The 21,600-nt window shown below is 38.5% G+C and overlaps 3 protein-coding genes across 11 annotated transcripts in view; 1 reads left to right on the top strand and 2 right to left on the bottom strand.

The window, feature by feature from the left end:
- TRAPPC13 (trafficking protein particle complex subunit 13) overlaps nt 1-14,544 on the bottom strand; it is a 39,825-nt gene extending 25,281 nt beyond the window's left edge. For all 7 annotated transcript variants that reach the window (XM_055112345.1, XM_034960029.2, XM_034960028.2 and 4 more), the window contains exons 1-4: nt 14,404-14,544; nt 4,113-4,181; nt 3,437-3,536; nt 1,697-1,781 (exon numbers count right to left, since the gene is read on the bottom strand). In XM_055112345.1, the coding sequence (XP_054968320.1) occupies nt 1,697-1,781; nt 3,437-3,536; nt 4,113-4,181; nt 14,404-14,449 (300 nt within the window). In that variant the 5' untranslated portion in view covers nt 14,450-14,544. The remainder of the gene's footprint in view (nt 1-1,696; nt 1,782-3,436; nt 3,537-4,112; nt 4,182-14,403) is intronic.
- On the bottom strand, nt 8,808-14,525 carry SHLD3 (shieldin complex subunit 3). The gene is made up of 2 exons (XM_034960032.2): nt 14,404-14,525; nt 8,808-10,042 (listed from the first exon to the last, which is right to left on the bottom strand). The coding sequence occupies exon 2, from the start codon at nt 9,920-9,922 to the stop codon at nt 9,170-9,172; it is 753 nt and encodes a 250-aa protein (XP_034815923.1). The 5' UTR covers nt 9,923-10,042; nt 14,404-14,525; the 3' UTR covers nt 8,808-9,169.
- A 628-nt stretch (nt 14,545-15,172) lies between the features above and the next one.
- TRIM23 (tripartite motif containing 23) overlaps nt 15,173-21,600 on the top strand; it is a 34,651-nt gene continuing 28,223 nt past the window's right edge. For all 3 annotated transcript variants that reach the window (XM_034960027.3, XM_003827435.5, XM_008952778.3), the window contains exons 1-2: nt 15,173-15,303; nt 21,237-21,399. In XM_034960027.3, the coding sequence (XP_034815918.1) occupies nt 15,223-15,303; nt 21,237-21,399 (244 nt within the window). In that variant the 5' untranslated portion in view covers nt 15,173-15,222. The remainder of the gene's footprint in view (nt 15,304-21,236; nt 21,400-21,600) is intronic.

The raw sequence follows: 21,600 nt of genomic DNA on the forward strand, positions 1-21,600 counted from the left end.
CAGGCTGGTCTTGAACTCCTGGCCTCAAGTAATCCTTCTGTCACAGCCTCCCAAAGTGTTGGGATTCTGGGTATGAGCCATGTGCCAGGCCTGTTTTTTTTTTTTTTCTTAATTAATTTTTTTGTCCATTTTAAAAAATAATTTTTCAAAAAAGGTTAAATAAAACCTTAGCCTGGCTTTCAAGATGCTCTATTGTATGGCTACTGATATGGTTTGACTCTGTGTCCCCACCCAAATCTCATCTTGTAGCTCCCGTAATTCCCATGTGTTGTGGGAGGGGCCTGGTGGGAGATAATTGAATCATGGGGGTGGGTCTTTCCTGTGCTGTTCTCATGACGGTGAATAAGTCTCATGAGATCTGATGGTTTTATTTTTATTTTTTGGGGGATGGAGTATTACTCTGTCACCCAGGCAGCCTGGAGTGCAGTGGCAGTCTTGGCTCACTGCAACCTCAGCCTCCCAGGTTCAAGTGATTCTCCTGCCTCAGCTTCCCAGGTAGCTGGGATTACAAGCACACGCCACCACTCCTTGCTAATTTCCGTATTTTTAGTAGAGATTGTATTTCACCACGTTGGGCAGGATGGTCTCGAACTCCTGACCTCAAGTGATCCACCCGCCTTGGCCTCCCAAAGTGCTAGGATTACAGGCATGAGCCACTACGCCTGGCTGAGATCCGATGGTTTTAAAAATAGGAGTTTCCCCGCACAAGCTCTCTCTCTTTGCCTGCTGCCATCCACGTGAGACATGACTTGCTCCTCCTTGCCTTCCGCCATGATTGTCCCCAGCTACGTGGAACTATAAGTCCATTAAACCTCTTTCTTTGGTAAATTGCCCAGTCTTGGGTATGACTTTATCAGCAGCATGAAAATGGACTAATACAGCTACTATTCCTCTGTACCACCTTACCGACTCTTACCAAGTGAAATTTGTTCACTGTTAAAAGAACACATGTGTACCACTATGTCTCTGCCTCTGATTACCATGTCTCCCTTGCCTTGTTATCTGTATCCTCCCATTCTTTCAAGATCCTCTTCGCATTCCCTCTCCCCCAAGAAACCTTCCTGATTGACATAATCTCCAGTGATCTTTCATCTTCCATGTTAATGACATACATTAACAAATACTAAACTGCTATTTAGCTTTGACTAGTACATTTTCTCACCCAAGCAATCACAAATCTTGTGGAATAGGAAAAATGTTTTCATGCCTAGCATAATACTTTATAACTTTAGGCATTCATTAGTGCTTGTTAATGACAATTAAATATTATTGTATCAAACGTGCATTTAATGAAGTGCCAAAAACATAATAGATATAAAAAAACCTTTTTTTCTTTCTTTTTTTTTTTTTTTGAGATGGAGTCTAACTCTGTCACCCAGGCTGGAGTGCAGTGGCATGATCTTGGCTCACTGCAACCTTCACCTCCCGGGTTCAAGCCTTAGCCTCTCCTGCCTTAGCCTCCCGAGTAGCTGGGACTACAGGTGTGCACCACCACACCTGGCTAATTTTTGTATTTTTAGTAGAGATGGGGTTTCACCATGTTGGCCAGGCTGGTCTTGAACTCCTGACCTCAGGTGATCCACCTACTTCAGCCTCCTAAAGTGCTGGGATTACAGGCATGAGCCACCATGAGCCCGGCCTAAAAAAACACCTTTGTTAAAGACTAAAATACATCCCAAGTAAGAATGTTACTTACTTTTACTAATATGTCTTTTACAACTTGATTGCTATCATTATGAACGCTGATATAACTGGAAAAGGTCTCTCCCAAAAATATATTCCTGTAAAATAAAATAAGTATTTAGACAGAAATCCATTCAGGTTTTTTTTCTTTTTTTTTTTTTTTTGAGACAGAGTCTCGCTCTGTCACCCGGGCTGGAGTGCAGTGGCACGACCTAGGCTCACTGCAAACTCCGCGTCCCATGTTCACCCCATTCTCCTGCCTCAGCCTCCCGAGTAGCTGAGACTACAGGCGCCCACCACCACGCCTAGCTAATTTTTTGTATTTTTAGTAGAGACGGGGTTTCACCATGTTAGCCATGATGGTCTCAATCTCCTGATCTCATGATCCGCCTGCCTCAGTCTCTCAAAGTGCTGGGATTACAGGCGTGAGCCACCGTGCCCATCAGGTTTTACATTAAATAATCTGTTTGAGAATCACTAAGAACTTCAAATGGAGAAACATTTACTAAAGGATAGAAATCTGGTGAAATACTGTTTCAACATTCCTTTGTTCACACTAGGCCACTCATTCATTACCTAGTGCAATTCAAAATACAGACGTAATCTATAAAACATGATATATCTTGGCCTTTGACTACTGTACAAAATGCCAACCTCACTAGAGATAAGACTCATTGAAATTAGATCTATGCTAAAGTCTTAGGATTTGTATCTGAATAGGTTAGAGAAAGCCAAGTTTCCATTCTTGAAATAACTTATTCCCTGAATCTAGAAGAGATCTAAGTTACTGATATTGGGGTATTTTTACCAATTTATTTTATTTCCTAGGTTACTTGAATAAAAATCACCAGTGGTTTTATTTTAGATAGTTTTATACTTTTTACATGAATATATTTCCCAGTTTTTCAAGACACTAGTCAATGACCACATTCTGTAAAACTATAAAAACAATCTGTAAAATTTCTTTTTGTCTCAAATTCTGTCTGTTGCAAACAGAGTGGAACCAGGGGCTTCTACCTTATTATTAATCTAGAATAATAATACAGCTAAGGATAACAGAAGAAATAAATTTAGAGTTCCTAATTAGCTGACAAGTCTGATAACTCATTTTGGGAGAGGACTATGATGCAAAAAAACAAAGACTGGTTTCTGAAAAAGACGTTTACATTAGTAGTTAAAAGACTATGTGGCCATTACAAAATATAGTAAGATCTAAAGAAGAAAGTTAAAATTCTATTATGCTAGGAACCACTATTAACATTTTATTTTGGTATATATCTTTTTTTTTAATAACAGAAAGCCATAATCACATAGTATGATTTTTTAATAATATTTTTGCCCCTCAAATGTATCATGTCCTAGGTGTGGTGGCTCATGCCTGCAATCCAAGCACTTTGGGAGGCTGAGGCGGGTGGATCACCTGATGCCAGGAGTTCAAGGTCAGCCTGGCTAACATAGCGAAACACGGTCTCCAATAAAAACACAAAAATTAGCCAGAGCGGTGCGCACGCCTGTAATCCCAGCTACTCGGAAGGCTGAGGCACGAGAATTGCTTGAACCCAGGAGGTGGAGGTTGCACTGAGCTGAAATGGCACCACTGTACTCCAGCCTGGGCAATAGAGCGAGACTCCATCTCAGAAAAAAAAAAAAAAGGTAAATGTATCATGAGCATTTCCCCATCCCATGGTTCTGTTTTGAAAACATAATTTGTAATGGCTTTACAAGGTTTCTTATGTGAATATGTCATTCTTACCCAAAATTTTGTGGTAAAGTCAGCATTTCTCCCAACATTAGAACTTCTGCACCATTAACAGTTGAAGGATCATCTCTCATCAGCTGGTTAAAGAGATCTCCTGAATGAAGAGAAAAACATAAAATTCTAACATCTACCCTTTAAATAACTTTTACTTATATAAAGAAATAGCTGGGAGAGATATTTTAAAAAACAACCTCTTGACTAAGATGATATTTAAAAAGCCTAACTTCTAGATTTTAATACAACAAAGCATGTCAAAAAAATTCTGATCTCACAGGGAATGGAAACTTTAGAAACAAAGAAAAATGTACATCATGAGATAGAAAATATACTAGAGAAAGCCCCAATAATTCTAAAAAAAAAAAAAGGGAATGCTAATACATACATTGATGCAACATTTGAGGATGAAGGCAATTTTAATAGTATTATGAATATGAATGTATCTTAAACTGTCTCATACTGCCATAGGATATCAACATAATTTGGACTTGTAGAGTATAAGTAAGGCCTGTTACTCAGATGGCCACCTTTCACATGATACAAAAATAGGCAACAAAGAATCCAGCAAATGGTTAGCATAAAATTTACAGGGCTAGGCTTAGTCCAAGGTAATGCAGGCAATTCAGGTTTCAACCTTTCCCTAGGTGCAAATAGAGGAAAGCATGTGCCATACCAGGTAAGTCTTTCTCTTCACATGTTACTGGGATATTGGTGAATAAAGTAGGTTTAGTCAGCCGCATCACTGTGAAGTAAAAAAGTAAAAGAAAACAAAACATTAATACTGCTTAGGGTTAATATTCTCAAGTCTAGTGTATGACATTCATCCATTTTATACTAACATAAAATATAACCTAAATACTTCCTAAATATAATACTACATACTTCCTAAGGTTATCACACATCAGTGATTTATTAAGAATTGTAATGTTACAAAAAGAATTTTATATAAGCACCATTTATTTACAACCTATGAATTATAAAAATTAAATGTAAATACAATATACATTCATTATAGAAAAACTGGAAAATATAATTTTTAAAGCTTAAAGAGTATTAGGAGCATAAGGCTTTAAAAAAATTCTAAGTGATTTCACCGTAAACAATATCAACAAAATATTAACTTTGGAAACTCAGTAAGCATTTTTTTTTTTTTTTTTGAGACAGGCTTACTCTGTCACCCAGGCTGGAGTGTAGTGGTGCGATCTCGGCTCACTGCAACCTCTATCTCCCAGGTTCAAGAGATTCTCCTGCCTCAGCCTCCTGAGTAGTTGGGATTACGGGAATGCACCACCATGCCTGGTTATTTATTTATTTATTTATTTTTATTTTTAGTAGAGACGGGGTTTCACCATGTTGGCCAGGCTGGTCCCTAACTCCTGACCTCGAGTGATCTGCCTACCTTGGCCTCCCAAAGTGCTGGGATTACAGGCATGAGCCACCATGCCCGGCCAAGTGTTTCTTCAAGTAATATTAATTCTGTGTAGAAATTACAAAAATGTCAGAAAACATATACGTTTATATAATTCCAATCAAAAGTAAGATATTATTTTTGGAACATGACAGAATGTGTCTAAAGTTTATTTAGAGAAACAAATAAATGAAAATAAGCTAAGGAAATTAACGGAGAAAAAAAGAGGAAGAACTGAATTTACTACATATTATAACATATTTAAGTCCATAATCAACTAATTGACTTATTAATATAAGACCATACCGATATATTAGTTTTTCAAAAAAAAGATAGGATATACTTATATAAAGAAATTGCTGGGAGTGGCCAGGCATGGTGGCTCACGCCTGTAATCCCAGCACTTTGGGAGGCCAAGGCGGGCGGATCACGAGGTCAAGAGATTGAGACTATCCTGGCTAACACGGTGAAACCCCGTCTCTACTAAAAATACAAAAAATTAGCTGGGCGTGGTGGCGGGTGCCTGTAGTCCCAGTTACTCGGCAGGCTGAGGCAGGAGAATGGCATGAACCCGGGAGGCGGAGGTTGCAGTGAGCCGAGATTGCGGCACTGTACTCCAGCCTGGGCGACAGAGCAAGACTCCGTCTCAAAAAAAAAAAAAAAAAAAAAAAAAAAAAGCTGGGAGAGATATTTTAAAAAACAACCTCTTGACAAAAAAAAAATCAATTAAAGGATTAGAAGTTAAAAAAATCAATTAGCAAAAGGATTATTCATTATAAGGTGCAAAGACATGGTTAGCTATCTGGAAAAATAAAATTTAACTAAAAAATTCACTTTAAATATAAATAGACAAAAATTAAGCCACAGAAAAGTAAAAAAAAAAGAAATTAAATATTTATTATAGTCTAATGAGTAAACACTCTATAATTTTTTAAAAAATCTTTTTCAGTTACTTCTAAAGACTGTCGTTTGACCACATCAAAATAAAAACAAAAACATAAAATTAAAAAATCATAAAAACTTGTCAAATTTTTCAGAAAATGAGTCACAGAGGGCTAGTTCATTATTAAAAGTATTCCTTCAAATCTGGCTGGGCGCAGTGGCTCATGCCTGTAATCCCAGCACTTTGGGAGGCCAAGACGGGCGGATCACGAGGTCAGGAGATCGAGACCACGGTGAAACTCCGTCTCTACTAAAAATAAAAAAAAATTAGCCTGGCATGGTGGTGGGCGCCTGTAGTCCCAGCTACTCGCAGAGGCTGAGGCAGGAGAATGGCGTGAACCCGGGAGGCGGAGCTTGCAGTGAGCTGAGATCGCCCACTGCACTCCAGCCTGGGCAACAAGCAAGACCCCGCCTCAAAAAAAAAAAAAATTCCTTCAAATCAAAGCCAAAATACTATAAAGACTATAGACCTACATGGTCAATTCAGAATATAAGTAATGTTCTAGCATATGTAAAAATGTACCACCCAACTACTAATTAACCAACTATAGCATTCATATCAAATTTAGTGGCTTTCTCATTCTGGTTTCAGCTTAAATGTCATCTTTTTCAGAAAAAAAGTAACAGGTCATTCTGTTTCACTCATGGTACCTTGTATTTATCATGCAGTATATTTATTTGTTTATAGCACTCCTTTCCAAACTCCATGAGGTCTAGGCTCTTATGTACTACGTTCAGTTTTGTAGCATCCATATTTGGTGTAGGTTCTGCTATTCAGATCTTCCCTGAATAAAATAATTAGCACTTCATGAAAGTCCCTAAATAACTGACATTATTTTGAAAGTGTAAGTTTCAGAAACTGAAGGCAATTAACAACCTGCTATATTAAGCAGCTGGCTTTTGAAATAGTCAACAAATGCTACCCTTAAAATTTCTGAAGTTAGTCTGTATAGCTAGCATTTACTGAGCATTTACTAGCGCCAGGCATTATGCTAAATATTTTACAAGCTGAACACATTTAATTCTCATGAGTACTCTCTAAGTTGGTATTACATTAACCCCAATATACAGATAGGGTATTGACAATGCCTGCAGAGTGTAATTTGCATACAAAGGATTATATTAGTAGATAAGTGGTAGAATCTAGATTTGAACCCTGGTGATTTCACTCTGTTCAAAAATAATTCTCTATAATAATTATTAATTATAAGCCTGGAGCCATAAACCTGGAATGTCATGCCTTACCAGAAATACCCCATGGGAATTCAAAGTAGGAATGTATTCCAAAGAGTATTAATCAGCTACAGATGAATATGGGGAGGCATTTCCAACCTTCACTCTTATTTTTAACTACGAAAACAGAGAAAAAGGTGCCCTGAAAACAGAGAAAAAGGTGCCCTGAAAGTGATACACAGGAGGCAGTTTCTCCCAATTTAAACAGCTAAAATCAGTAGACAGGGTGTCATTTTGTTACCCAGGTGGGACTACAGTGGCATGATCATGGCTGACTGCAGCCTTGACCTCCTGAGCTCAAGTGATCCTCCTGCCTCAGACCCACCCCCTACCCCCGCCCACCAAGAGGCTGCGACTACTGTTGCATGCCACCATGCCCGGTTAATTTTTGTATTTTTTGTAGAGACGGAGTTTCACCATGTTGCCCAGGCTGGTAAGTTCACTTTTAGTACCAGTTGGTGTTTTCTATTTCTTCCCTATTATTTTTTTCATTTCATTAGAAAACAAATCTGAATAAAGAGAAAATACAGTCTCAAGGGAATCCTGAAACATTCCTTTTTTTTTTTTTTTTTTTTTTTAGTGTCCTGGAGTTCACCCAAACGTGTAGCTAACATATTTGCTTATTATAGGTTCCAATTTCTATTATAAAGAAAAGTCCTATAAAGCTTAGTTTTTCATGATTCCTGTGGTTTAGCAGGGAATGAGATGGTGGGTAAAAAATGATCCTCCTTTAAAAATAAAGTGATCCCAACTTGGTATTAAAAGCAACTTTTTTCTTCATATTTTCAGATTATGGCCTTTGCAGCAACGTAGATGCAACTGGAGGCCATTATCCTAAGCCAATTTATGCAGGAACAGAAAATCAAATACCACATATTCTCATAAGTGAGAGATAAACAATGAGTATACATGGACACAAAAAACAGAACAATAGACACTGAGGCCTATTTGAGGGTAGAAGGTGGCATGGGGTGAGGACTAAAAAACTACCTATTGGGTATTATCCTGATTACATGGGTGACAAAACTATTTGTACACCAAACCCCTGTGGCACACAATTTACCCATATCACAAATCTGCACATGTACCCCTTGAACCTAAAATAAAAGTTAGAAAGAAAAAAGTTAGTGGGCTTCCATTTTAAGCAACCTCAGCCATCTCAGGCTATGAAGAATCCCTCTGAAGGGAATGTTTACCATGCATTATCATGCTCCTACCATGACAGGCACTGAGCTTCAAGGTAAACATGTCTATATTCCTAGTTAAGTGCAGTCTTATTTTTCTTAGGGAGCTGGTGTGTTTAATAGTAGTAATGACATGTAAGCTGTGTGAGGGCAAGGTCCATGTCTGTCTCCTTCCCTAGTATATCCTAGCACCTAGTGCAAAGTAGGCATTTAAATATGTTAAACAAACATACATGCTTCTACAAAACTTTTACTGTTTTAATCTCTTTGAGCATTTTTATGAGGTGATGTGTAAAACCAATTACAAGATTATGCTTATGGGGAACCTACAATGACTCCAATCATCAGCCAAGTAATAATTAGCACTAACTATCATTAATACTGAATTATCTGTATTAGAAGAAATAAACAATCATTCAACATTTGATACTTTCCTTCAAAACAGGATACATTATCGTTTTAGGCAAAGTATACATTTTGTATCGTTGTTTGAAAACAGCCTATCAATTGTTATTACATATCTTTGGAAACATCATTATAAATCTAGACTAGTCTCCCACTTTGAACTACATTCATGCCACATAAATAGCACTCCAAAGAGAATTGTTTCGAGTTTTATTTTTTAAAAAATTACACTTGAGGTAAGGAAAAAAATACAGTAAAATTAGATTTTAGAGATTAACCAAAATCCAAACTATACAACTTAATTCATGACTAATTCAATCACAGTTTGTAACAAAAGGAACAGAACATTTTTACCTTCAAATTCAGTGTAAACAATAATTTATCACATTTAAAAGAAGGCTGCCAATAAGTAGAACTCAGCAATTTCTTGACTTAATTGACAAGCCTAGGAATTCTAAAAAGTCATTAAAAATTTTAAAACCTGTAAAAATTATTTTATCTATTTCAATCCATATTCATTTCATTCAGAATATTCTTTTTGACAATCAGTGGAATTCATTACATACTAAAAATAACACCATATTTATGCACAAATAAATTAATTTTTCCAGTAAGAGCTAATCTTCCTTTAAGAAGACTTCCCACATATTCACAATACATAATATCACAGAACACCCATATTTGGCCTAAATGCCTCTGAATTGTAGCATTACAAGATGGAAGTTCATTGTGCCTAATAATTTGATTGAGTTTTGTCCAAATGTCTTCCAGAGTTTGGCTGTTACAAATAGTGTGTTCTATTGTCCATCTTGCTCTATAAAGTGAGTGTAAATTTAGTGCCTTTAAACTATCTTGCAATTTTTTAGACAAAGGAGAAACGTTTTTAGTACAATTATTGCTGGGAAGGGAAATACTCCAAGATCTCCTCTTGTGCTGTTTTCCCTTTTCTGATTGTTTACCCAGATTTCCAGAATTAGTCTGTTCCTTCAGTGTGTGTGACCAGGTTAAATGCTGCTTTTTCAAGCTAGGTTGAAACTCCAGTAGATCTACTGTGCAATCATAACTGTATGACTTAGCATCATGTTCTGAAATGGTTAAGTACTGTTTCACATCTTCAGCTGCCTCTTCAGAAATCACAGGTGGTGATCTTTTAGGTCTGAGTGGAAGCTTGGACCCATCATATGGAAACCAAGGTATAAATCTTGATAGCGGACGAGTAGGAAAGTCTTGAATTGCTTTTTCTGCAATTTTTGGCAGTTGTGTGGGATCACTCTCATATGGTCGATAATGTAATATTACTTCTGTAGTCATTCTGCAGTAATCCAGTTACTCTTAGTGATGAGAAAATTTCTTAGTTGAACTCCTCAGAGCTAGAATGTTAATTTATTATTGCAAGATTGTCTCTCTTGCCAAATCAGAGGGAAACAGGACCTAAAGTAGAAGTATTGCAAAGAATAAGATATGGTAGGGATACCCTGCCTACCAACAGGCAGGGAGAAAAGGAAAAACAAAAACCAAAAACCAATCCCAATGTGGTATTTTACCAAAGTGCTATTGGTAAATGTGAATGTAATCTACAAACCTGAAAATTCTTTCTCTTACCAAAATAAGGGATCTGAACTAGATGCCCTATAAAATCACTTCCTGCCTAAAAATGCTAGTAGTCAACATGTTTAACTCAATAGATATAAAGGACTTGGAAGTATCGATATTAATATATTAAGTAATAATAGTCTTAAAACTTTAGCGGAAACAAAGAGTAAATGAATGATTCTTAAAATATTGTTTTCATATGAATTAACAAAAAATGTAATATTTAAAAATTTGAGGCAACTAAATTGAGGACAATGAAATCACTGTAAATTCTAATCCAACATGGTGAAAACCCGTCTCTACTCAAAATACAAAAAAAAATTAGCTGGGTGTGGTGGCGCATGCCTGTAGTCCCAGCTACTAGGGAAGCTGAGGCAGGAGAATAGCTTGAACCTGGGAGCCAGAGGTTGCAGTGAGCCAAGATCATGCCACTCAGCCTGGGCGACAGAGCAAGACTTCATCTCATTAAAAAAAAAAAAAATTCTAATCTGTCTGGAAGAAAATTAATCATTTTATACTTAAAATTATGTAGATTTGCCAGGTGCGGTGGCTCATGCCTGTAATCCCAGAACTTTATGGGGGCCAAGGCGGGCAGATCACGAGGTCAGGAGCTCGAGACCAGCCTGGCCAACATGGTGAAACTCCGTCTCTACTAAAGATACAAAAAATAGCCGGCTGTGGTGGCGTGTGCCTGTAATCCCAGCTACTCAGGAGGCTGAGGGAGGAGAATCGCTTGAACCCGGGAGGTTGAGGTTTGCAGTGAACTGAGATCGCGCCATCGTACTCCCATTGCACTCCAGCCTGGGTGACAGGGCAAGACTCCGTCTCAAAAAAAAAAAAAAAATTATATGGATTCCACCAAACAAATATATAGATAGAATATTTGATGATTTCACGTCATTCTCTGTAGTAAAAACTAAAACCATTAATATGGTTTAACTTTGCTAATATGGTATAACCAGGCCAAGAACCAGTTTTGTGACACTGTCTTCTCCTCATAATCCAGGCGATTAAACAGTATGGAGACCCTAATACCATGGCTTTTGAATTCCAGTTTGGAAGAGAACAAGAAGTCTAGACTCCTGTTTTTTTCTCTTAGAGCACAGAAGTCCTCAAGTTGCCCCAAATTAAGTCACTGATAATAAATTCCAGCATATGGTGCATAGGCTCAAGAATGGAGCCTTCCAATATCTGCAAGTTAGGCTTGCTAATCAGGCCCAAAGCTGTAAGAGCCATAAAACAGGCTTTTTCACATCCTAACAACAGCAGAAAAAAATAAGTTGAATCCCTTCTCCCCAAAAATCATTAGAGAATTACTTGATGAGGGTTCTCCCACTGCTAGGATAACCATGAGTATGGATTCTTGTCATCATGTCACAATAGAATCACTGTCTGATTCTCAAGAGTTAGAAGAAATAATTTCATGATTATTTTTACCTACTGATACTGCCCACTAACAGATCTGACAACTCTCAAATTCATAAATAATTGTGATCTTTAACATCCATAATTTTAAATATGGATCTAAATGTTATCATATATTCTTTCAAGAACTAATGATGCACTAATGTTTTTCTTCCCTGTTCCTTATACTTTCACATTGTAAAATATGGCACTGAGAAATTCTCTTGTTGTCTAAAGTCAATCAGTGTTATACTCAAGGGACGACTTTTTTTTTTTTTTTTTTTTTTGAGACAGAGTCTTTGTTGCCCAGGTTAGAGTGCAGTGGCACAATCTTGGCTTACAGCAACCTTCGCCTCCCAGGGTCAAGTGATTCTTGTGCCTCAGCCTCCTGAGTAGCTGGGACCACTGGTGCACACCATCACGCCTGGCTAATTTTTGTATTTTCAGTAGAGACGGGGTTTCATAATGTTGGCTAGGCTGGTCTCGAACTGCTGATCTCAAGTGATCAGCCACCTCACCCAACCAAGAATAACAAGATATTATCTTTAACATTTTACATATTAAAAGATAAAGTGAACTTAAATGACCACTTAAATTAATACATTTGGCATTCAGCATCAGCACATTGAAATGTGTGAAAATTGTTGATTAACTAGAACAATGGGTTAACTATAAGATGGTACCAAAGAGGTTTAATAAAGTTGAAACTATCAGTCAATTTTGAAGCACTTGTCCGTTTAGGCTGCTTATTGTTCTTTTTTTTTTTTTTTGAGACAGGGTCTCACTCTGTCACCCAGGCTGGAGTGCAGTGGCGCAATCTCAGCTCACTGCAGCCTCTGCCTCCCAGGTTCAAGCGGTTCTCCTGCCTCAGTCTCCCGAGTAGCTGGGATTACACCACCACACCTGGCTAATTTTTGTATTTTTGGTATAGACGGGTTTTCGCCATGTTGGCCAGGCTGGTGTCAACTCCTGATCTAAAGTGATCTGCCAGCCTCGGCCTCCCAAAGTGCTATTACAGGCGTGAGCCACCACGCCTGGCTTAGGCTGCTTAAATATTCTTTCTTAGGTATCCTTGGTTTTGGAAAAAAAAGAATAACAGAAAACTAAAAATTCCCAGTGGCAGTCTCTGTATCACTGGAATTTAACTTTTTGTTTGTTTGTTTTTTGAGACGGAGTCTCGTTCTGTTGCCTAGGGTGGCGTGCAGTGGCGTGATCTCGGATCACTGCAAGCTCCGCCTCCCGGGTTCACGCCATTCTCCTGCCTCAGCCCCCTTAGTAACTGGGACTACCGGCGCCCGCCACCACGCCTGGCTAACTTTTTGTATTTTTATAGAGACGGGGTTTCACTATGTTAGCCAGGATGGTCTTGATCTCTTGACCTCGTGATCACCTGCCTTGGCCTCCCAAAGTGCTGGGATTACAGGGGTGAGCCACCACGCGCGGCTGGAATTTAACTGTTTTTAATAGCTTCTAATTTGTATAAATCACACGTAGCAGCTAATAGAACTGTTCCAAATTCCCATCGGAGTAGCTGGTAGAGGAATTATCTCTGAGAATGCTGCTTCATTCTTTAGGAGGCAACACGGACTCTTGGAAAGAGAGGCAGGCCTTGCGTTGAAACACTGCCTCAATCACTAGCTATGTGATCTTGGAAAAGTTACTTAAACTCTGAGAATTAATATTTACTCCACATACTTGAAGTGAGATTGTGAGATAAAGAACATGACAATTAGTTGCTTTTCTTCTTTTCCCTCTTCTCCACGAGTAACAATCCATTTTAATCTCCATTTTAGTCTAGATCATTTGCTCAGGTTAAGCTTACAGGTCCCATCACTGTATCACTAAACATTACAAAGTTCCACATTAAGAGACAATCTCGCTAACACAGGCATCATTATATGAGACTGATGAGCTTCTAGAAAGTCTGATGACTACATCATAATGGGAAGGATAAGGCGTTCCTCAAAATGGATGCCATAAGTAAAGTAAGCGCAATTCAATTGAACCCGAATGTTTATTGAGCATTTCCTCAGCTCATTCAAGAAGTCATTGTTAACCATATATTAAGGCATCCAAGAAACAAAAAGCGCATTTGTTGTAGTAAAAAACAAATAAAATAAAGCTGAAAAGATTTCAAATAAAAGGTTTCCAGAAAATAGGCATTAAAAAAATTGTCCTAAAAAAAAAAGTGCTGCTGTTTTTTCCTAAATAATGATCTAATTAAATCACCAAACTTACTCAAAATGGCTGTGTACAAAAAATGAGAGTTGACATTAGATCTCGGACATATTTCTCACATACGCAGTGATTTGAAGTAAACTGCAGTTTGTTTTGAATAAATCTAAGTTATATGTTGTATTACTATGTATTGCTAAATTCTCTGCACTACTGTCATGCAATACTAATTTTACAGGGGAAGCTGAAGCCTGATTAACTTCGTCAGTGCCACAGGAAGAAACAAGAGACAGAAGGAAAAAGCACTTTGGATGCCCGCTGTAATTCACAGAGATCTCCACGGTAGGAGCGGGACGTCAGCTTCTGCGGCTAAAATCTCGTGACTGAAGCAGCACAGATCAGAAAGAATGATTTACCAGGTATCTATTTCATTCTAGAAAGGGGCCCATAAACCTAAAAAGCATCCAGGAGAAATCGCTTCCTCCCGCTTGGCGGCAAAGGACAGAGCAGGAGGGCGAGCACTGAGTGTTTAAGAAGGATGAGGCCTACATGGCAAAGGCTTCGATAAGTAGGGAATGCAAGGAAACAGAAAAGGGGGAATCAGGTTCGCAAAAGTTTACCTTTTAGCGCCAGCAGGTGCTCCTGTTTAGGGGGATTCACTTCCATTTTGACCGGCACTTTTGACCCACAGCCTACGGGGGCTGGACAGGTTCAACTTGCCCCGGAAGGAAACGGAAAACCTCGCGTTTGGCAAAACCAAAAGTCAAACGCACTCTCAACCTCTCTCTGGTGGTGGTACCTTAAATTCTCCTACTGTGTCCTTTACAAACTGGCTTCTTTTCAACAAGTCCATTTCTTCTATCTTAGAAACGTAGGCATAAAATACTTTGTTTTCCATCTGCAATCACACATCGCGACTGCAGGAAAAGAAACCACCCCTAGGTAACAATACGCGGCCTCCCAAAGGCCAACGTTGCCCGAGTTTTAAAAAAAAAAAAAAAAAAAGAGAGAGAGAGTGTGGCATGCTGGGATTTGTAGTTTATACAAAAACCGCGTTGCATGCAGGGAGATGCCCGTACCCCCTCACCGCCCTCAGTTTACGCCCTGGCTGGTTTGCGATTCGAGAGGAAAAATCATTAAAGGATCTGGAGTTTCACCCCAAAACTTTAATTGTTTTATCCCTTCTTTTTTTTTCTTGTCTTTCCTCCAGCAGCTGCAGACTACATAATGAAAAATAACAAAAGTGCCCATGCGCGAGGCTGTGCAACTAACCACCCGACGACTGCGGGGAGGAGGAGTAAGAGTCGGCTAAGCGGCGCCCAGTGTCCTACTGCGCCTGTGCGCCGGTGGCGTGCGCAGAGGCCTCTGGGTAGGTGGCTCAACCCCGCCTCTCAGTTGAGGACTCTGAAGGCTTTTTCTGTGGCGCTACCCCTGCGAGGATGGCTACCCTGGTTGTAAACAAGCTTGGAGCGGGAGTAGACAGTGGCCGGCAGGGCAGCCGAGGGACAGCTGTAGTGAAGGTGAGGGACCTTGCGTGCTCTATTCTCCACCATCGGCCTCCCTTCGGTTCATCCTGGAGACCTGGCGGCATCGCCGCGGCCCAGGCTTCGATAGGTGGGATGCGCGGCCTCTGGGCCCCTTTTGGCATTACAAGTCTCGTCCTCTCCTCTGCATCCTTTCTCTCCTATGGCCTGAAATTGCCTGGTCTTCTGCTCATGACATGTCATCATCGGGACATTTGTGAAAAGGAGCTTGCGGGCCAGTGGCAGTGACCTAGACCGGTCTTTTCTCCAGGTCCTCTGCTTTTAGTTAAACTCAACAGACATTAATTAGCTTAGTATTATAAATTGAGTCATCATCATCGTAACTACGTACTAAGTTAGATGTTTTAGCTCGTTAATATCTACTTATGAAGTAGATGTTAATTCCCATTTTACAGGGAGGAAACCCAGGTTTAGGTAAACAGTGTGTGGCAGAGCCCCGGGTTGACCGGCTTTAAAGTCTGTACTTTTCGCTCTTGTACTGCGTCTGTAATCAGACATCTGTTATTGGCTGAGCTGCCCTCTCCCCTGTTGGTAGTACAGTCTATTAACTCTTTGCACAAGTCTGCAACATCGTCATAGCTGGGCATTAACGATAGAGTTTATGAATTTTCTTATGCTTGAAGTTTGAGATTCTACCATGTATACATGCTCCAGAATCAATTTGCTAAAAAATCATTTGAAATATGTGGCACTCATTTTTCCCTTCCACTGTTGTGCACGGAAAGATCTGGAGGGGAGAACTGATCTCATTGGTTTATAGAGTAACCTTCAGGAGCATCTCTAATCTAAGAGATTGATAATTCTCATTCCTGGCTACATTAATTAGGATCACTGAGGAGTTTTAGTACACTACTGATGCACTCCTCCTCCAGTTCTGATGAGGTTGACATCAGTATATTTTAGGAATTACCAGAAGTTATTTTAATGTGCAACCAGGGTTATGAATTACTGATCAAGGTAATATATGAAGTTTTTTTCACATCTTGAAAAGTAGACACCTATGATTATTCAGGTAATGTTGGTTTTATATGACAGCAAATGAGACATTTCTTCCCACAATTTAGTATCAGTGGATATTGGTGGTTGTTGATTCAGATGACCTTTAGGTACTAATGAAGTTATTCTACAGGTACACGGCATATCTGATATGCAAAGGAGCCCTCATTATTAGGCATGTTGTGTGATTGAGATTTTATTTATTGAATTGTGCTTTTGCTAAGAAGAGCACTTTGTGAATTAACTTGAAGTTTAAGTTTTATTTCATAATTGGAATGGATATCATTGCAGTATCTATTTTTTTGTTACCCTGTTTGCCTTACAGTCTCAAAAGTGTACCAAAGCCTGATGTAACTCCAGTTTCTTACAGCACAGAATTTGATACATTGGAGGCTCACCTTGTTCATTTTCATCTTAACACGTAAAATATTCCTGAACTGTGCAATGAAATAGTCCTTTCTGACAAAATCTTCATGCCATAATTTGTAGTAGGTATAGTAGCATAAACTAAAAAAACTCACTGTCATTTCTATAGATGAAAGCAACAAGTATTTATTGGAAGGTAAAAGTTGAAGTATATAATGCTAATACTGTGTAAAATGGCCTTTTGCTTGTGAACAAGTTGATAATGACATGGCTTTTATCATTAGAGAAAACAGTAACATAAAAATCTGATATTGTGGCTAGGCGCGGTGGCACACGCCTGTAAAGCACAAAGTGCCTGGGAAGCACTTTGGGAGGCCAAAGTGGGCGGATCACTTGAGGTCAGGAGTTTGAGACTAGCCTGGCCAACATGGCGAAACCCCGTCTCTACTAATAGTACAAAACGTAGCCAGGCATTGTGGTGTGGGCCTGTTAATCCCAGTTACTCAGGAGGCTGAGGCAGGAGAATCACTTGAACCCAGGAGGCGGAGGTTGCAGTGAGCTGGGTTTGTGCCACTGCATTCCAGCCTGGGTGACAGAGTGAGACTCCATCTGAAAAATAAAAGATAAAAAATCTGATATTGTGAAATAACTGACATTTAAAAATGTATCACAGAAAGTTTCACACCTTTAATCTCAGCACTTTGGGAGGCTGAGGTGGGAGGATTGCTTGAGCCCCAGAGTTTGAGACCAGCCTGGGCAACATGGTGAGATCCTATCTCTACAAATAATAATAAAAAAAAATTAGCCAGGCGTAGTGGCACATGCCTGTAGTACCAGCTACTTGGGAGTCTGAGGCAGGAGGATTGTCTGAGCTTGGGAGGTCAAGGCTGCAGTGAACCATGCTCAGGCCACTACACTCCAGCCTGGCTGACAGAGTGAGACCCTTTCTCAAAAAAAAAAATAATAATAATAAATAACAATATAAAATAAAATATAATCTGATTGATTACAGTTTGATTTACAAGTAATAAGTTTGAAGCTTTTTTGGCATTTTTTGAAGTGTAAAATTAAGAGCTTTTTCCTATCTAGGGTTTTTTGCTGTTCACCACAATTCCTATTTATAGATACTGAGGAAATATTTTCTTGCTGTATTATTTACCGAGTTGATGCAAAATAGTCTAGTAACTTTATTTTTGGACCTGTGTTTGGTTTGCTAATCAATGGAATTTTATTAGTGCTTTTTGAAAAATACATTAACAGCATAAGGAAGTTCTTTTAAATCTTGTATAGTGATGGGATCAGAGATACAGGATTGAAATGAACTAAACAATTTTAATATGGTTCTTTGGAGTTTATTGTCATAAACAAATTTAATTTATTAGAGTATCATAATACAGCATTTATAAAATGTTGCATTTATTTTATATCAAATTCTATTGTGAATTTTTGAGACAGAGCCTCACTCTGTCGCCCAGGCTGGAGGGCAGTGGCACAATCTTGGCTCACTGCAAGCTCCGCCTCTTAGGTTCATACCATTCTCCTGCCTCAGCCTCCCGAGTAGCTGGGACTACAGGTGCCCGCCACCACGCCTGGCTAATTTTTTGTATTTTTGGTAGAGATGGGATTTCACCATGTTAGCCAGGATGGTCTCGATCTCCTGACCTCGTGATCTGCCCGCCTTGGCCTCCCAAAGTGCTGAGATTACAGGCGTGAGCCACCGCACCCAGCCTATGAATATTTTTTCTGTATTTAATTGAATTTTTTTTTTTGAGGCAGGTTCTCTGTCACCCAGGTGGGAGTGCAATGGCACGATCATGGTTCATAGCAACCTCGACCTCCTGGGCTCAAATGATCCTCCCACCTCAGTTTTTGATTTTTTTTGTAGAGACAGGGTCTCGCTGTGTTGCCCAGGCTGGTCTTGAACTCCTGGCCTCAAGCAGTCCTCTTGCCTTGGTGTCCCAAAGTGCTGTGATTACAGGTGTGAGCCACGGTGCCTGGCCTAAATGAATTTGATAACGTGAAACTTTCCCCTTTTTAAAAAATGTAGGATAAATTGAAGTATGTGTATATATGAATAATAGACAGAATTATACGTGGATAGCTGTTCCCCAGTTGTTTGCCTTTTTCATGGGGAACCAGTGTTCCAATGTTACTGGTTTCCTATGTATCCTTCCAGGAAGACAGTACGCTTATACAACAATATAAAAAAAAATTTGCTCTTTCCCCACCTTTATGCAAAAATGAATATATTCTATTATTTTTCTTTTTGTTTTAATCATATGAAATCATTCTGTGTATATATGAAAAACTTCATCTTTCTCACTATCCTATATAGTTTTATAGTATTATGAATGTGCCACAATTTATTTTCCAAGCTGATATTGATGTACATTTACTTTCTTTCCAATTTTTTGCTAATGCAAATGATGCTTTAAGGAGTAACATACAGATTTTGTCACACGTGTCTAGTATGCTTGTAGGATAAATTCCTGCAACTAGAATTACTGAGTTATTTAAATTTGGTTAAGTATTGACAAGTTGCCCTCCATAGAAGCTGTATTGCTCAATAAACATTTCATAGCAATTAGTAATGTATGAGAGTGTCTGCTTTCCCACACCTTCACTAACAAAATGTTACCAACATTTTTGATCTAATCTGAAAAAAGTATTTTGATGTAGCTTTAATTTGCATTTTTCTTTCTTTATTTTTTTGAGACCGAGTGTCACTCTGTCACCTAGGCTGGAGTGCGGTGGCGTGATCTTGGCTCACTGCAACCTGCGCCTCCCAGGCTCAAGCAATTATCCTGCCTCAGCCTCCTGAGTAAACTGGGCTTACAGGCGCCCACCACTATGCCTGGCTAATTTTTCTGTATTTTTAGTAGAGATGGGATTTCACCATGTTGTCCAGGCTGGTCTCGAACTCCTGACCTCAGATGATCCACTCGCCTCGGCCTCCCAAAGTGTTGGGATTACAGGCATGAGCCACCATGCCTAGCTTTAATTTGCATTTTTCTTATTATGAGTTAGATTGAACATCTTTTCACGTAAAGAATTTTCATCTTCTTTTCTCTGAACAATGTTATGTTTCTTACTTTTATTCATTTTTATCTTCCCAAACCCTTATTTACATTGAAGGACTAAATTTAAATTTCTTTTGAACCATGATAAGATGCAAAGCAATTATGAATTATCACTGTATGGTGAAAGATATTTGCATCTCAAGCACTAAGTCCAAGTTAATTGTAGAGTTAGGTTTAAAATCATAGTAGATTTAGTCTGATTTCTGCCTTGGGTTTTCTGTTTTTTACCTTGTGTTGTGTGTTTGATGATGGTGAGCTTAATTGTTTTTAAATTATTTTACTGGACTTTATGTAAGCAGTAGGTACTTGGTATTTAAAATACCCAGTTCCTGAGGGTTCTTTGGTCCAACAGGGAAAGACGGGCTAAAAGACCAAGGTATTAAAGTGTTTTGGGTATTACGGTAGACGCTTATACAGAGTACATCGGGGCCCAAAGGACAAGTATAGTCCTTTTCTCAGTGTTAGCATGAAGAGACATGAAACAGTTTCTCATGTTCTGAGAACTATAAGCTGTTGGATATAGTTGGAGCATAGGGTCAGAAGAGTATGGCAGTGAAGCAATAGGACAGGGACCAGATTGTAGCAGGTCTTGAATGACAGGAGTTTGAGGTATGATTGAATAGTATAGTGTGGGTATTTTTAAAAAATTAATGCAAGGTATGAAACACTACAAATATACTTAGAAATAAGTGCTGAAAATGCTTTATTGCTATAAATACAATTTGTTGACTATTTGTAAAACATAAACTTATGGACTTGAGAATCAGAATATGCTGATAAATAGCCCTTCTTTTGACTGACTGTGTAGCCTTGTGCAAGTCATGTGTCTGTAACTAGAGCTAGAAAGACAAACTAGTTTCTAATTCAGAGCTATATTTATTGATAGAGAACAGGAATTGAAATTTAAGTTTAAGATGATTGCTTTTTTTGCCTTTGTATTATTTAATGTACATTAGATAGTAGAAGATACTTGAAAGTTACTTGTAGTCTTTTCTTAACAAGTTCTTTTTCATTTGCAGGGGTAATTGTTATCTCAGCACATATTTTAGATTATTTTTGTTGAAATTAATGATAGTTTATTTGTGTTGAAATTAATGATGGGTTAGGTAGTTGCAGAGAAATTGCTTAAGAACCCACCTTCAGTAGAATTACATATTGTTTGTACAGATTCAGATGTAATGACTGAAATCATAATTTTCAAAAGATAACAAAGATGTTAATTTACAGCATCTTTGCCCCAACACTTAGTATTTCAAAGATATTTCATTATGATATAATTTTGACAGGGTCAGTCAAATGGAATGACTTAGAAGTGATTTAAGATTTTACAACCTACATAGTTTTTTTTTCATAGAGGAATAAAGTAACAATGTTGATTCAATATATTAGGTGAATTTTCTTATATACCTAAAATATGTATGCTTTTAAAATTGTTTAAAGAGCACATCCTTCCTTTTCAAATATTAGGTGCTAGAGTGTGGAGTTTGTGAAGACGTCTTTTCTTTGCAAGGAGACAAAGTTCCCCGTCTTTTGCTTTGTGGCCATACCGTCTGTCATGACTGTCTCACTCGCCTACCTCTTCATGGAAGAGCAATCCGTTGCCCATTTGATCGACAAGTAACAGACCTAGGTAGGAAAAGTATTTGTATGGATTTAAGATTGAAAATTGTTCATGTAATGCAAATGTCATAGGAAACAATGTCCTTCCACTTGATTTTTAGAATGATAAAATTCCCAGAAAGTTTCAGAAAGCCTAAGTTTCTATTAAGGTCAATAATCTTCAAGCTATAAACTATCTCACTCTTAGTTACTAATTTTATTTTATCTTCTG

The sequence above is a fragment of the Pan paniscus genome, chromosome 4 (genome assembly GCF_029289425.2).
Source record: "Pan paniscus chromosome 4, NHGRI_mPanPan1-v2.0_pri, whole genome shotgun sequence".
NCBI classification, from domain to species: domain Eukaryota; kingdom Metazoa; phylum Chordata; class Mammalia; order Primates; family Hominidae; genus Pan; species Pan paniscus.